General features: G+C 39.9%; 1 protein-coding gene across 2 annotated transcripts in view; it reads right to left on the bottom strand.

The window, feature by feature from the left end:
• Positions 1-14,473, bottom strand: part of LOC146706228 (synaptic vesicle glycoprotein 2C-like) — a 68,495-nt gene that overhangs the window by 3,282 nt on the left and 50,740 nt on the right. For both annotated transcript variants that reach the window (XM_085464314.1, XM_085464313.1), the window contains exons 5-10: positions 8,112-8,245; positions 6,619-6,708; positions 6,423-6,533; positions 6,214-6,302; positions 4,815-4,979; positions 3,119-3,252 (exon numbers count right to left, since the gene is read on the bottom strand). In XM_085464314.1, coding sequence (XP_085320440.1) covers positions 3,119-3,252; positions 4,815-4,979; positions 6,214-6,302; positions 6,423-6,533; positions 6,619-6,708; positions 8,112-8,245 — 723 coding nt within the window. The remainder of the gene's footprint in view (positions 1-3,118; positions 3,253-4,814; positions 4,980-6,213; positions 6,303-6,422; positions 6,534-6,618; positions 6,709-8,111; positions 8,246-14,473) is intronic.

Raw genomic sequence — 14,473 nt, forward strand, 5'->3', positions numbered from 1 at the left:
GCTATTAACTCGAACAGTGGCAGACAAGACATTATGCATTGTAACATGGAAACCAACACCTAAGAGTATGTTCAAAAGCACAAAAGCACAAAAAAACACAAAGTGTTTTCTTTGTTATATCGAGACAAGAATGAGCTTTAATCTCAAATCTGATCATGACCCTTGGGCTCAAAACTACATAAAATACAACTAATTGAAAAAAGTGAACAATGTATATCCTAAGACCAGATGCAAGACGTGAAGAAGAAAACAGATAAATGTTAACATGGAGCTGACAAAAAGGGTAAACATAAAAATGACCCAAGAACACAAGAAAGTTAAAAAAAGAAGAAGATTATGAGTGTAACAAACAAGACATGATTCATTAATATGTTAGCTATTTGTTAGATTCAGATGTATTGATAGGCACATTTGATCAAAGCCATTCTTACTCCAGTCATGCCAGTTTAAACTAACTAGCAGAAGTGTGGACTCGAGTCACATGACTTGGACTCGAGTCAGACTCGAGTCATTAATTTTATGACTTTAGACTTGACTTGAAAAAATGTTCTAAGACTTGTGACTTGACTTGGACTTTTACACCAATGACTTGGGACTTGAATTGGACTTGAACCGGTTTACTTGAAAAGACTTGATATTTTACCCAAAATATAAAATTTAACATGCATATTATATAGAGATTGAAAATGTGACGTCATTCACGGGTAGAACCGCAAAGGATTCTGGGAACTCGTGGCAAGCGGTAGTAGCGCACGCAGGCTTTCAATTGAAATCAGTCACACAGCGATAAAAAGAAACACAAAAATGTCAAGAAGCCGTTGTATTATTAACTGCAATAGCCGGTCGCATAACAGCCACGGGAAGCCGACGGGTAAAGAGATCGGTTGTTATCGGATTACGTCGTTGAAGAGAAATTGTTCAAGCCATGTTTCCGAAGTAAGAAAGACGCGACGGATGGCCTGGATTGCAGCCATTCAAAGATCAAATATAACGTCCCAGAACCCTCCAGCTCACAGGTTAGTCTGCTCCAAGCATTTACACGAAGGTCAGTATTTTTTAGTAGTTAATACGTCATTTTCATAACATAATTAGTGATATAGGTTACAAGCAAGTCTGGCGCTGAACAGAAATTGTCGCGCTATGCTCCTTTATTTATTGTGCATAAATAGTGAATTGTCCTGACACAATATTGCGTTTCGCTTCTGTTATTATGGTACATTAACAAAAACATATACTTTTATTCACAGGATAAAACAGGTTTTTTGTATCACTAATTGCCCAGTACGATACTTGAGGATAAAGACTTGAGACTTACTTGAGACTTGCAAAACAATGACTTGGTCCCACCTCTGCTAACTAGCTCCTTACTGTAGCATGTTTTGCCTGCTAGCTGAGAAAACTATCATTTGGGATTTGCCTGGTTTTTGTGGCTAACAGTTAATTTGCCTGTCATTGCTAATGTAATTTGCTAATTGCAAATTTTTGAATTTCATTGACATTCCATGATGTGTTTATAAGTTGCTAAATAACTGCTAGCTTCTTCCTGTCTGAACAACCCTTTACATACAGTCCTCTAAAAAGCTAACAGCACTTAGCTTGATGGCTATGATGCTATGCATCATTAGAATACTGACTGCCTAAAAAGTTTGCTTGGACAGGATAGGAAATGACACCACAGTCCATTTAACATTACTACAGAGAGCCAAAGTACTGCAGTACTACCAGAGTTAATGATAATAATAATGGATTGGATTTATATAGCGCTTTTCTAGGCACCCAAAGCGCTTTACAATACCACTATTCATTCACTCTCACATTCATACACTGGTGGAGGCAAGCTACAGTTGCAGCCACAGCTGCCCTGGGGCAGACTGACAGAAGCGAGGCTGCCATATCGCGCCATCGGCCCCTCTGGCCAACACCAGTAGGCAAGTAGGGTAAAGTGCCTTGCCCAAGGACACAACGACCAGGACAGAGAGCCCGGGGATCGAACCGGCGACCTTCCGGTTACAGATGCGATTCCCAACCCCCTGAGCCACGGTCAGGGGTTTGTCTTCTCTGCAGGATAAAGGACTAAAGACTAAAAGACAGACAACAGCACAAATATAAACAACTACGATGCTGGTTCATGCTGTTTGAGTAAAATATCCATTGTGTGGCAGTTCTCTGGACAGAAACGCTTTGTTGATGCCAGAGGAGAGTGGCTAGACGATCTCAAGGTGACAGGAAGGGGGGAGTAACTCAAATAATCACTCGTTAAATCCAAGGTATGCAGAAGAGCATCTCTCAAACACACAATACGTGAAATTCTGCTCTCTAGAGACACATTTCCAATTGCAAAAAGATTTCACATCTCATGGAGCATTACTGGCAAACCCGACATGCCCATGCTGTTGCTATATTCAGCGCTTTCCTGAGTGCTGAAGGGGACTGATTTTCTACCATGTGCTCCCTCAAGGTCTGATTCAGCTCCAATTCTCTCAGACCATTTAAAACACCTCTCCTGCCTTTGCCTTTTGGTTCAACTTGTTTCTTTGTCGGCCTTAAAATAACTGGATTACACTTTCATAACTTAGATTTATTAACAGTACAGTTTGACACTTTTGGTGCTGCTGCAATTTTAAATTTGTTCCTGAAAAAGAAAACAGTAATCAGCAAGACCGCCTTAGTAAAGAAAAATCCACATGCACAGAGAAATATTTCTAAATAACTGTCTGACTGAACAATCACATAAGAAAATGTATCTCTGCAGGAGTCATCATGTGGTTACAAACTGCCATTTTCAGTCCTCCCAAGCACAGCTTGGCCCACTTTTTTGTTGTTAAATAAAGTCACAGTTAGTTCAGAGAGGCAATCTGTGCAGGGGGCACAGAGGTTAAGCAGTAATTTAGAGGCATAAAGCAGAGGTATAAAATGCTCAAAACCATTCTTTCTTCTCTGAGCAAGAAGTTTGGATCCATAATGAACTGCCAGACAGAGGCGGGGAGCCTGAGTGAGACTTATGTATAAGGCAACAAGAGCCTAATAGGATTTTCTGGGTTGGAGAGAAGTGCCTTTGTTCTGGAAAGGCAGAAGAGAAGTGCCCTGAATAAGTGTGCATTTTACAGATGTGGTTTACCTGTGTTGTAAAAGAAGGAGTCTACAAAGGTACAGTTCCTGAAAAGGGATCCTACTGAGGAGACATCTTCAAAGTAGCAGTTGAGAAAAGATGAGTCGATGAACGTGACTGCCTTAAATCTCATACTGATGAACCTAAAAAATAAAAATAAAAATAGGAAGTGGACAAGGATGGAGTTATTGCAAGAAAGAAGCACCTACTGACAGCGATATGCAACACATATTATTGACAATTAGGGTGATGGCAGATAATTTTCCTTCAAACCAGGGAAATGCAGAGTCACTATTTCAGTGTCTGCACAGACAACAAAGGCAGGGATGAATTGCTGAATGCAAACCAAACGGTCCAATTTCAAACTTCTTAAGATGGAATATTAGAAATTAGATGTAACAAAGGCTGCTAGATGGAAGTGAATAGCTGCATTTAACCTGATATAAAACCTCAGCAGAAATTTGAAATATTTCTACTAACATTTTTTTATTTTTGGAGATACAAGGCCTTTTACTTTTTACTGAATTAATTAGGCATTGAGGACATCTGTAACTGAACAGATAAAGCACTTAAAACCAGAATGTATGATATTCTTTATAATACTAATACTAATATAATAATAATACTGTCCACTTCCATTTGAGTGTCTCAAACTGGGGAACTATGGATACAAATAGCTGTAATTCTACAACAATTCAACAGTTAATGCAATACTTTTGTTGAGCCCCTCAAATTAAAGTTGAAAGCCAGCACTTTAATCACATGATGTATTGGTTTGATTTAAGATTCACTGTGGTGCTAAAAGAGGCAAAATTACAAAAACAAAAAAGGTCACTGTCCTCCAGCAGAACCAGGAATTTCCCACTTCAGTTCACCCTCCATTCTCCACATTTTTTTTTATCATTCAGGAACAGCAAAAATAATAATAATAAATAAAAAAAATAATCCAAGTTGAATTTTATCGAAGTACTGGTCAGCATGACAGCATCAGGAAACTGTTTTTTTGTTGTTGTTTATTTTATCTTCAAAAAACATATTTATTCTGTTCAGTTCCACTCCATATTTTTCCATGGTCAGCTGCACCCCATCTACAGTGGATCTGTTCCCCACCAATGGTATATGTCCCACAGTTTGAAAACCACCAGCATCTCCTCCCTTCAGGATGTCTGGCCTTAGCAGTCAGTTATCTATGTGTGCTATTTCACACCACGATACACAGTACATGGTACTGTTTTTGATTTAATCTCTTATAATAAATGCATTCTGGTCTCCAGTGAGAAGGCAAAAAGAACAAAAACAGCATATCAATGTGTCTTCGCTCGGCTCTGTTTGTGAGAATTGTAACCAGGAGGAGGAGGAGGACCAGATGTGTGTATATGGGTGAGAGAGAGACCGTAAGAAAGAATAAGGAAGAGAGATAAGCTTTTTAATTTCCTGGTGGCAGACGAGAAAGAGGAAAGATTTATATTACCTGCAGTGGTGTGTTGTTTGTGGGAATGACAAATAGTACTGCTATCCCACAACAGGACAAGCAGCTTTAAACTCAACATTGTGCTAAAAGAGGCTTACAGGTTTAGATCACAATGTGTTACCCTGTAGCTAGTTTTAATAATTTCTCCCACTCTTGATATCGGTGTCTGAGAAAGCTGAAGATCACTGGAAAGTATTCAAATAGAAGTCAGTTTGTGCACCAAGCCTGGCGTACCTGTCATTTACAAAGACCCCATTTCTGTGGATCTGGTTCTCCAGGGTGAAGTTGAAAGTGAAGTCTTCAATGCGTTCATTGTTATGAATCTTCACTCTGGAGGCGTACTCGTCAGCTTGAAGGTGCTTGATGACATCTGGGAACCACACAGACAGCCCGTAGTACCTGAACACAGCAAAAGATTCTGTATTAAATTGCGTTACATATGGTAATTTTTAATAACCTCTAGTAATAGTCACTTTCTCTATTCTCCATCATCTTATTCTGCAGAATTGCGTTAAACAAACTGGTTAAAAGATCCACTGCTCTCTCTCATCTCCATACCTTCTCAGGTATCCCGTCTGGACCAACAGCTTTTCCATTCCGCATCCTTGTCATAGCTGACCACACTTTCTTTTTATTAATCCTCCACACTTGCTGATTCACCATCTTTGCTCCATCTCCACTTGTCTCTCTCTCTCATTTTCTTCAGTCATAAGCTCTTCGTAGTACTTCTGCCATCTTCTTAACACACTTTTTATACTTGCTAGCGCATTTCGATCTCAATCTTTAATCACCCTGACCTGCTGCACATCCTGTCTGGCTCTATCTCGCTGTCTAGCCAATCGATACGCGTTAGTTTCTCCTTCCTTAGTGCCCAGACTCACCTACAACTCAATATATGCTTTTTTTCATTTGCTTCTGTCTTTACCGTACAGCCAGGTTCCCAGTGCTCCTGTCTTTTTCTTTATTTTCTTTGCTAACATCTTTCTTTGAGTTGCTTTAGTCTTTCCATAAGGATCTATATTAAAAGAACATGAGTCAGATGCAACACTACTGCACAACATCTGCTGAGAAATATTTATCTGGGTGTACATATATGCAGATGGTTAGGTGGAAGGTAAAAGACATGAAACTGTCTTTGTTTAAATGATACTGCTTTGTCTAAATTGCCACAAAGTCATTAGGACAGTGCAGCGTTAACTGACCACAAGTTCAAAGCCATTGCCCTGATGTTGATGTTTTCTTGCAGAGGTAGAGTATGAGGTGTAATTGAATACCAGTTTTTTTAAACAAACAAACAAACAAACAAAAAAAACATTGTATTTGACTTGGGGTTTCAAATGGAAAAAATCCAGTCAATCATAGAAAGCTTGCAACAGAAAAACTGTCATAAATATGATGTAAAATAAAAGCAATAAAAGACACAAATTAAATGTAATCTAACTGACCACGGCTCATCAGGCAGATATAAGTGAGAGAACATCTACTTTGGTGCCAAGGGCATAACAGAAATCTATATTAGCTATGCATCATCCAGAGCAAAAAACAGCATATCTGAACATGATCAAAGCCAACAGTAACAACACATTCAAAGTGCAGAAGTAGAACTATATGGGATGTGTAATAACTGTCTTACCCAAAGGACAAAGTAAACCAGACTGCAGCCAGCTTCATAGTGTTTTCTTTCACTGGGTGGTTGAAACATTTCATGAATGTCAACCAGATCTGATATAAAAGAAAAAGGTTTTGGTGAATTTTATTCATAGCAACCATAAATATTGACTATAAAAGAAAATGCAGCAACAAAAGTGAAGGTTAACAAACAGGACATAAAGAGTCTCCTACTCCTCTGAGTTCAGCCCTGATCTTGAAGAGGACCTTGAGTACAGGGTTGGCTGACTCATTCTGCATCTCTACCAGCTCATCCAGCTGTTTGGGGATTTTTATCCTGTTCACCTGCAGGGGGAGACACTGATCAGTCATCTGCCAATGGCTTTGCAGCAGCAGGAATGATGAAGAGCAAAGCCCGGGGTGTACTCACAGTGAAGACTCTCTCTGGCTCTCCGCGGGCACGCATGTTCGTGTCATGGATGTGTTTGAGCACCATCCAGGCCTCGTCATGTTTACCCATCTGGGGAATAGTTATCATAATTTGGATATATATGCTGGATTTCAATATTAACACTCCACATACACAGTGAATAGCACATGTATGCAATTTATATATCTGTGTGTAAAGTCTATTTCATGTGTTGCACAGTGACCTTCACCTCTATGCCCCAACCCCAGCATCAGAATCTCCACACTGCTGTCCTAATAAGTAAGCTTATTAAGAAGAGCAGGCTGAAAATAAGCTTTTTGCTGTTCTCCTAGGAGAATGATTTTGTTTCATTTAATTTGTTCTTTTTGATAAAAGGATAATATAAAGCAATTATTGTACATAAACTTCAGTTTCATGCAAGGACATCTAACAGATGGTATCCACTTTGTGAGAAAAAAAAAAGCTTCATTGTGTGCCAGTGATTTATTTTTTCTTTGCAGCTTTTTGTTAGGGAGGCAGCATCAGAGAGAGTGACTCTAAGAAACTGAAAAAACTGATAAAGGCTGGCTGAGCTCCATGGGGAATACTCTGAGGTCCATACATGTGTTGTGTAGAGAGGGAAGCACCACAAAGTGGTCAATGTAATGAACAACACTGCACACTCTTGCTACACATCATACTAGTTGGACAACAGGCTCTGTCAGAGGCTCCTTTAGACTTTTAGTCCTCCAAGGTGGTATAAAAGTCTAAAAGTGGGAAGCATTTAATGCTCACTGCAATAGCCATCTGGAGTTTAGGATTCCACTGTGTGTAGGGAGACTAGACTTCTCCATTGGTAACACATAAAAATGCATACTCTTTGTAACATCTGCTTTTAAGTTTAAAATTATAATTCTTTTTCTTTATTACACCCCAGTGGAAGTCTTAGTAGTACACTTTGCATCTCCCTCTATGAATATTTTATGTGTAATAATAAATAATGATCAGAAATAATAGAGGATAAATACATCTTCATAAAGTTTCAAATTCACCTGTTACAGTTTTACTTTCCATTTTCATGTTCTTTATATACACTGCTACAGTAGTGAGTGTTTAAGTTTCAAATAATGAGGTCAGCATATGTACAAGTAATTACTGTGATTTTGAGTTTTAACTAAATTCATCGCTTGCCTAATAGGGCGCTAAAGCTCACCTACCTGTAGTTTAATATGTATCTTAGTGGGCAGCCAATCAGAAAAAAGTTGACTTAAAAAGTGACATCAAGATTGTTTTTCACTACGGTCTGATTTTGTCTGATATCTACAAGAATCATAATTATTCTTTTCTTTAAATAATAAGGCTAATGGTTCTCTGTAAGAGTGTCTTTTCTTTATAATGAGGAAGACATGTTACCCAGTCCATCAGTGTGGCTCACTAATTGAGCTTTATGGCAAAGAAGAATGAACAAGTTGCAAGCAAGCGGGAACAGTTCATATACTAAACATCTCCTTTACCTCCAGGTAGAAACGGGGGCTTTCAGGCATAAAAGTGAGAGCTACCACAGCAGAGACACAGGGCAGCGCACACACCACCACAAACACTCGCCAGCTGTGGAACTGGTAGGCTGATCCCATGCTGAAACTCCAGCCTGCACAGAGAACCATGCACACACAAGGACAGTTAGAAATAATGTGGCATAGCATCACGTTGTGAGCTCAGTCCCCGTTGCACAAGAAGACATAAAACTTAAATTCAAGCACACATGTATACTTGCTGTAGCTTTTTTTTTCTGTCCCTCAAGGTTGGACAGAAATGCAGTTAGTGGAATTATGTTAACTGCTAAATTCCCCATAGGTGTGAATGTGAGCGTGAATGGTTGTCTGTCTCTCTGTGTTAGCCCTGCATCAGCTTGGCAACCTGTCCACCCTATTGTAGCTGTGATAGGCTCCAAAACTGAGCATTGCATTAGTTCAGGTGGGCCATAAAGTCAAGTCTCTCAGCATTCCTGTCAGATCAGCTGATCTCACTGGCAGGCCAAATGACTCTTTTCGACATCCAACTGGAAAATTTCTTAGGTGTGGTTATTTAAGCTGATTTAGCTGCTTTTACAAAACTGTGCCTGAAAAAAACAGTTTGTGGTGTCTAATGCACTGTATTCACAATTAAGAAAGATTTAATCCTCTACAAAATGTTATAATAATATTCTAGTAGAGATTCAACGAGTCCCCTTAGGATTTGGTCCCATAATAGAAAAAACAAAAGAGACAAAACATGATGTCTTTAAAATGATCTAATGAAAAAACAAAAATACTTTAATTATCACTTTCTAACGATATGTTGGTCACTATGTGTTCTGAAAAAGAACAGAGATCTTTTGACACTGGCTCCATTCCAGTACTAAAATCTGAAAAACATCAAATACAAAAGTACTCTGTGATTTCTCTAAAAGTTTCAAAAGCTCCAAAGGACATTCTGCAAAGACCATCAACAAGTTGTAGCAATATATGATGGAGTACCTATATGTTTGGAAGCCATCCTGTCTACTCACACAGCAAAGTCTGTATGCAAAAATTAACAATAGAAAAGTGTATTAGCATGGACATACAAGTGTGTGTGCGCGTGTGCGTGGCCTGTGGCGCTGCTCTAGCCTGTACCAGTACAAACCTCATTAGGGGGATTATGGCTATAATGGACTAGAGGAGATGGCTGACTGATTCAGACACTCAGCAAGATTTATGTCCCTCCTCTACAGTAAGTGAACACTGCTGAAATACACATACAGTACACCGACACACACACACACGCGCGCACACACACACACACTGTCCTTGGCCATTGCTTAGTGGTATCACACAAATTTTAAAGCATGTACATAGGGTACGTGCATAAACACAGACACACTTGCACACACACAAGCATGCACAAAGACTCACAGACAGAAGAGTCTTAAAGAGACACATGTTGCACTGTGACACACATCACACTTGAACTGGCCATTTTTTATTGTGATTTATGTGCTTCTTTACTTTAACCCATTTTTAGCACCTTAAAAAGCTAAAATCACACACACACACACACACACACACACACACACACACACACACACACACACAGTTATCTACAAGTCAATGGAAGCACTGCGGCAGAACTTATTACCCACACATTGCTGCATCTTGTAGAAAAAATGTGTTACAACACTGGCGTCTAATCAATTGACCTCAATTATAAGCCCTCTCACACTCAGTCGCTCCTGCACTCTGACGGCCACTGGAGAGCTTTAGAATGTAAGCTTCTATCTTTAGATTCTTAGGAGCCATTTATGACCTATAAGACAGAAATATCTTTCTGTGTATGCTTGTGAGCTTCACCGCACACTAATTTTTCTTCTTTTTTTCTCATTAAACAGTTACTTCTAATTTTTGGTACTTATACATAAGTAGTAGTACTTGCAGGGACAGAACACAATGCAACTATTTTTACCCGCTGACTCAGAGACATACTGAGTTTAGCTCTGTTTTACAATAACAGTATTCTACTGGCAAAATCGTTGTAAAGCATTTATGAGAAATCCCATGTATTTGTCACGGAGATGTCCATTTATTGCTGTATCACTTTAAAAATGTGTCGCAGAGGGTTCTGCGGCACCCACTGCTGGATAGTATATGGCCTGCGTGTCTATACAAATTCTTTAAGTTAAAAGTAAATAAATGAATACATACATTAAAGAAAATACATTTATGTTATGAATTTATTTGCAGATTATTTTTCACATTCTACTGATATTTTGATATCACTAAGAGTTTAATAGGAAAGCTAAGGTGCTTACTTGCCATGTGTAGTCAGTACTGTCATGGTCTTTAATTTTCTATTTGTATTTGCTGAGTCCTGGTCCCTGTTTTGATATTGTGTTGTCCAGTGTTTCTTTATAGTTACTTCCATCTGTCTTTTCTGTATTTTTGTTACCACTTCTTTCCTCCTTATTGCCATTTCCTGTTGTTTAGGTGCCTTTTCTCTAGTTTCACAGTAGTAGTTCCTAAAGGTAGATACTGTTACTTTACTTTACTGCATGGGTGCTGGGAATGGGAAAAAAGCTCAATGTGAACTATTTTCAAAAGTGTGAGCCCAAAATTCAAAATTTCTCCAAGTTCATTCAGTGTGAAATGAAATCAGAGGTAGTGTTTATGAAATGTGAAGCTGCACAGACTGAAGAAGTTTGCACTTCCTCAACATGTTTTCTTTACCTGCTTAAAAAGTTGGTGTTGTAGCTTCATTCTAAATAAAGAACACCACTTGGTGTAGGAACTTAATCAACCCTGTGCCCCCACACTATAGTGTCACACAGTCACAGAATAGTCTCCAGCAGAGACAACATCCTGATGGCCAGTGTCCAAGAGCAAACTCCATTATATCTGATCACCAGGACCATGGCAAACAAGAAGCTTTCCTCCTCCTCCTCCTCTCCTCCTCTGCTCCTCTGTTGTGTAACAGTCTCACTCTCTCACTCTGTCTTTGTTTTGCCTCCCTTTAGCCCTCTCCTGTATCCCTTCACCTTTTGATTATCCCCGATGCAGGCCTCATAAATCAGAGCCCTCTTCGCTTCTCTTTTGCCATGTCTTCCTAATCTATTTCTCTGCTCCTCTTTCTTTATCTGCAGCCCCCCATTCCTGATTGATTTCAGTTAGCTCAATTTTTGTTCATATGCTCTGACACACCTCCTCTCCTTCACTATATGGGATTAACTATATGAGTCAACTTTTTGCATTTTTTTCACAACCTCAAACAGTTTGTCATAAAATTCCAATAAATGAGCAAAACCATTGGTTTTCAATTATAGTCTCCTAAAAGGATTTGATTAAAAAGAATGCTCTTTTAAAATAAAAATGCTGTATGTCCAGATGAACCTTGCTTGCCTAACACAACTCTGTACATTTTAGTGCCCTTCATGTATATATTTATTGTGCAGACTGACAGACACTTTGTTGCTTTTTTGTGCTGCTGTTATTGCTGTGGTTTCCACCTACATCGCCACCTGCTATGTGTTTGTGTGCCCCCCTGATGGGTCTTGATTTCTAAATTAAGCCCCACGATGGGGGAATTATTTGCGAGGCTCACTGGATGTTATGTATCGTGTTGTGATGTGCATGCCTTACTACTGCAGGGGGTATCATCAAGAGTGGAGCAGTACCGCCAAGTCCGACGTTAATGCCTTTTCTTTTTGCAGTAATGTTCAAACTGGTGATGTGAGTCTCTCCTAACAGTGGGAAACCTCTCCACTTTGGAACCTGGGCCAGTAAAGTTGCGAGCACATTGCATCACTTTGCCCTTACTTTAAACGTAGCAATGTCAGCTTTTGCTTACACTTTGTGTTTCTTTCTCTCTGTGTGTGTGTGTGTGTGGGTGTGTGTGCATGTGTGTGTTCCTCATGTAAAAAGCAAAAAATAACATATATGATATAGATTGTTTTTTAGGTATGTAGCACTTTTTTACTCTGAGTACTTAAAGTCTCATTCTCCCAATCACACACACATTCACACAAACACCATATCTACAACTCACACACATACTCACACTCCAGTGGATGCATCAGGGGGACCTTGGAGTTGATCTAGCATACTTCGACACGCAATCCATCAACTCTTTTTTTTTTTTTTTGGTATTTAAAACTTTATATTCAGTCATGTATTTTTTTTTTTTTTTTTGCATGTCCCATTTGGCTCTTTTGCCATCAGAATTATTGTCTAAAGGCGAAGAAAGATGCCCAACGGATTTACTTTACCAAATAGACCATCCCAGCCTTGCCGTAATGGTCTATTTGATTAACCTTTTATTGTTTATTTTATTTTATTTTATTTTCACTTGCTAAATACGGGACAGATTTGACTGGGGAAAAGAAAGGGGAAAAAGAAAGAAGGAAAGAAAAACAGCGGGGAAGAGGGACGGGGATAAAGGGCAAAAAACAAAAACCAACAAAATAAGCAGACAAAAAATACATATATCAATCACCTGGATCACCTGTTGAGAAAGAAAAAAGAGAAAACAAGCAGAAGAAAAGAAAGAGCAACATAATAAACAACATCACGATGATATATGGGAATATAACAGTAAATACTAAATATTAAACATTATTGTGCAGCACATAAGATCGACAGCGCACAGTGTGCTTTGAGGTAGGAGCCAAAAAAGGGTGTAGTTTGTGTGTGTGAGCACCCGTGTGTACACCTGTGAGCATGAACACGCTTGTTTTTAAAAGGTTCCTTCATGTAATGATCTGCTAGAGGGTGTGGAGAGCCATAGCCCCGTCCTCCAGGGCATGAAGCAGGTATGGAGGAGATCAAAACTCCAGACATCCAGAGGCCCTCAGAACACAAGAGACCAAGGAAGACCAACAGAGGGGCAGCCGCGCCACTATCCCAGAAAGAGCTGAGGAGAGCCCCAGATGAGGGGTCACTCATCTGGGGCCCGTGAGCTCCGCCGGCAGCCAGCTGTGCCTATATGTATGTGTTATGAGAGTGTGAGTAATGTGAATGTCTAAGTTGTGGGATAAAATTTAGGCACAGGCAGCCAGAAGGGGACAGAGGGGGGGAAGCCTCCCCTGCACCCTGGTGACACACCTTTAAGATAAGATAAGATAAGATAGAACTTTATTAATCCCTCGGGTGGGTTCCTCTGGGAAATTCGATTTCCAAAAAAGCACAGCACCGACAGAAGTTACAGAGTTATACACACACACATATATATAAATACAGAGACAATATAAATAAAATATACGAAGGGGATAAATAGAATAAATAGGAATAAAAAATAATAAAAAATAAAAAATAAAAAAAATAAAACCCAAGGCCCTGCATGTGTGGGTGATTCATAGGTGATTCGCCCTACCTCTTGAGCCACAGCCACCTCGTTATGCAAGGTGGAATTTAAAAGATGGATATGCCCACTACAACGTCTCACGCTGGTTAGTGAAAACCTTGAACTAGGTATTTTGTCATCACCATTTTGTGATAAGCAAGGGATGACACTCACTGTTAAGTTGAGAAATACTACGTAGCCATTGGTTAGAAAGTTGAAACTGACAAATTTTGAGGAACCTGTGTATCTTTATTTTATCCTGCTCTCTGACTCTAATAATTAATACTTATAATAGAGAGAACAAGATGGCGCCGAGTATGGCAGCCTTGTCGCGAGCTCCCCCAAGCAACAGCTTTTTTCTGTGTTTAATTTTACTTTTCCTTCATTTTTTCACGAGTAGCACATGTCTCCTTGTGTACGACCGACAAACCTTACTGGACATAAAAGACGGTCTTTCTTATAACTTTCCGGAGTTCAAGTTTTGCAACACGGACGCTCCGTTTGCAGACCCCCCATTCATCTCACCTGAGACGCCTTTGTTCTCTGGCCCTGGAGGCCGCAAACGCCGACGCAGAGGGAGAAGATCTGGCGTTCTGGTTCGACTGAGATGGCGCACTAACAGACCACCATTACCCAGTTTATTACTGGCTAATGTGCAGTCTCTGGAGAACAAGCTGTGCGAGCTTCGGGCACGGATCTCATTCCAGCGAGAGATGCGGGACTGCTGCGTGATCTGCCTCACAGAAACCTGGCTATCGGACAAGCAATACAACTACCGGGGTTCTCCGTGCATCGCGCGGACAGGTCACAGGATCTTACTGGGAAAAGCAGAGGCGGTGGTGTGTGTTTCATGATCAACAACAGCTGGTGTGATTATGCGAACGTGCACCCGGTCAAATCCTTCTGCTCACCGGACCTGGAGTACCTGATGATTAAGTGCCGGCCATTCTGGCTACCGAGGGAATTTACAGCAGTGATTATTACGGCTGTTTACATTCCCCCACAAGCCGACACTGACCGAGCACTC

This window comes from Copadichromis virginalis, linkage group LG7 (assembly GCF_057382275.1).
Source record: "Copadichromis virginalis isolate Kocher_CV1m ecotype Utaka linkage group LG7, C_Virginalis_male_GT1.1, whole genome shotgun sequence".
NCBI lineage: Eukaryota > Metazoa > Chordata > Actinopteri > Cichliformes > Cichlidae > Copadichromis > Copadichromis virginalis.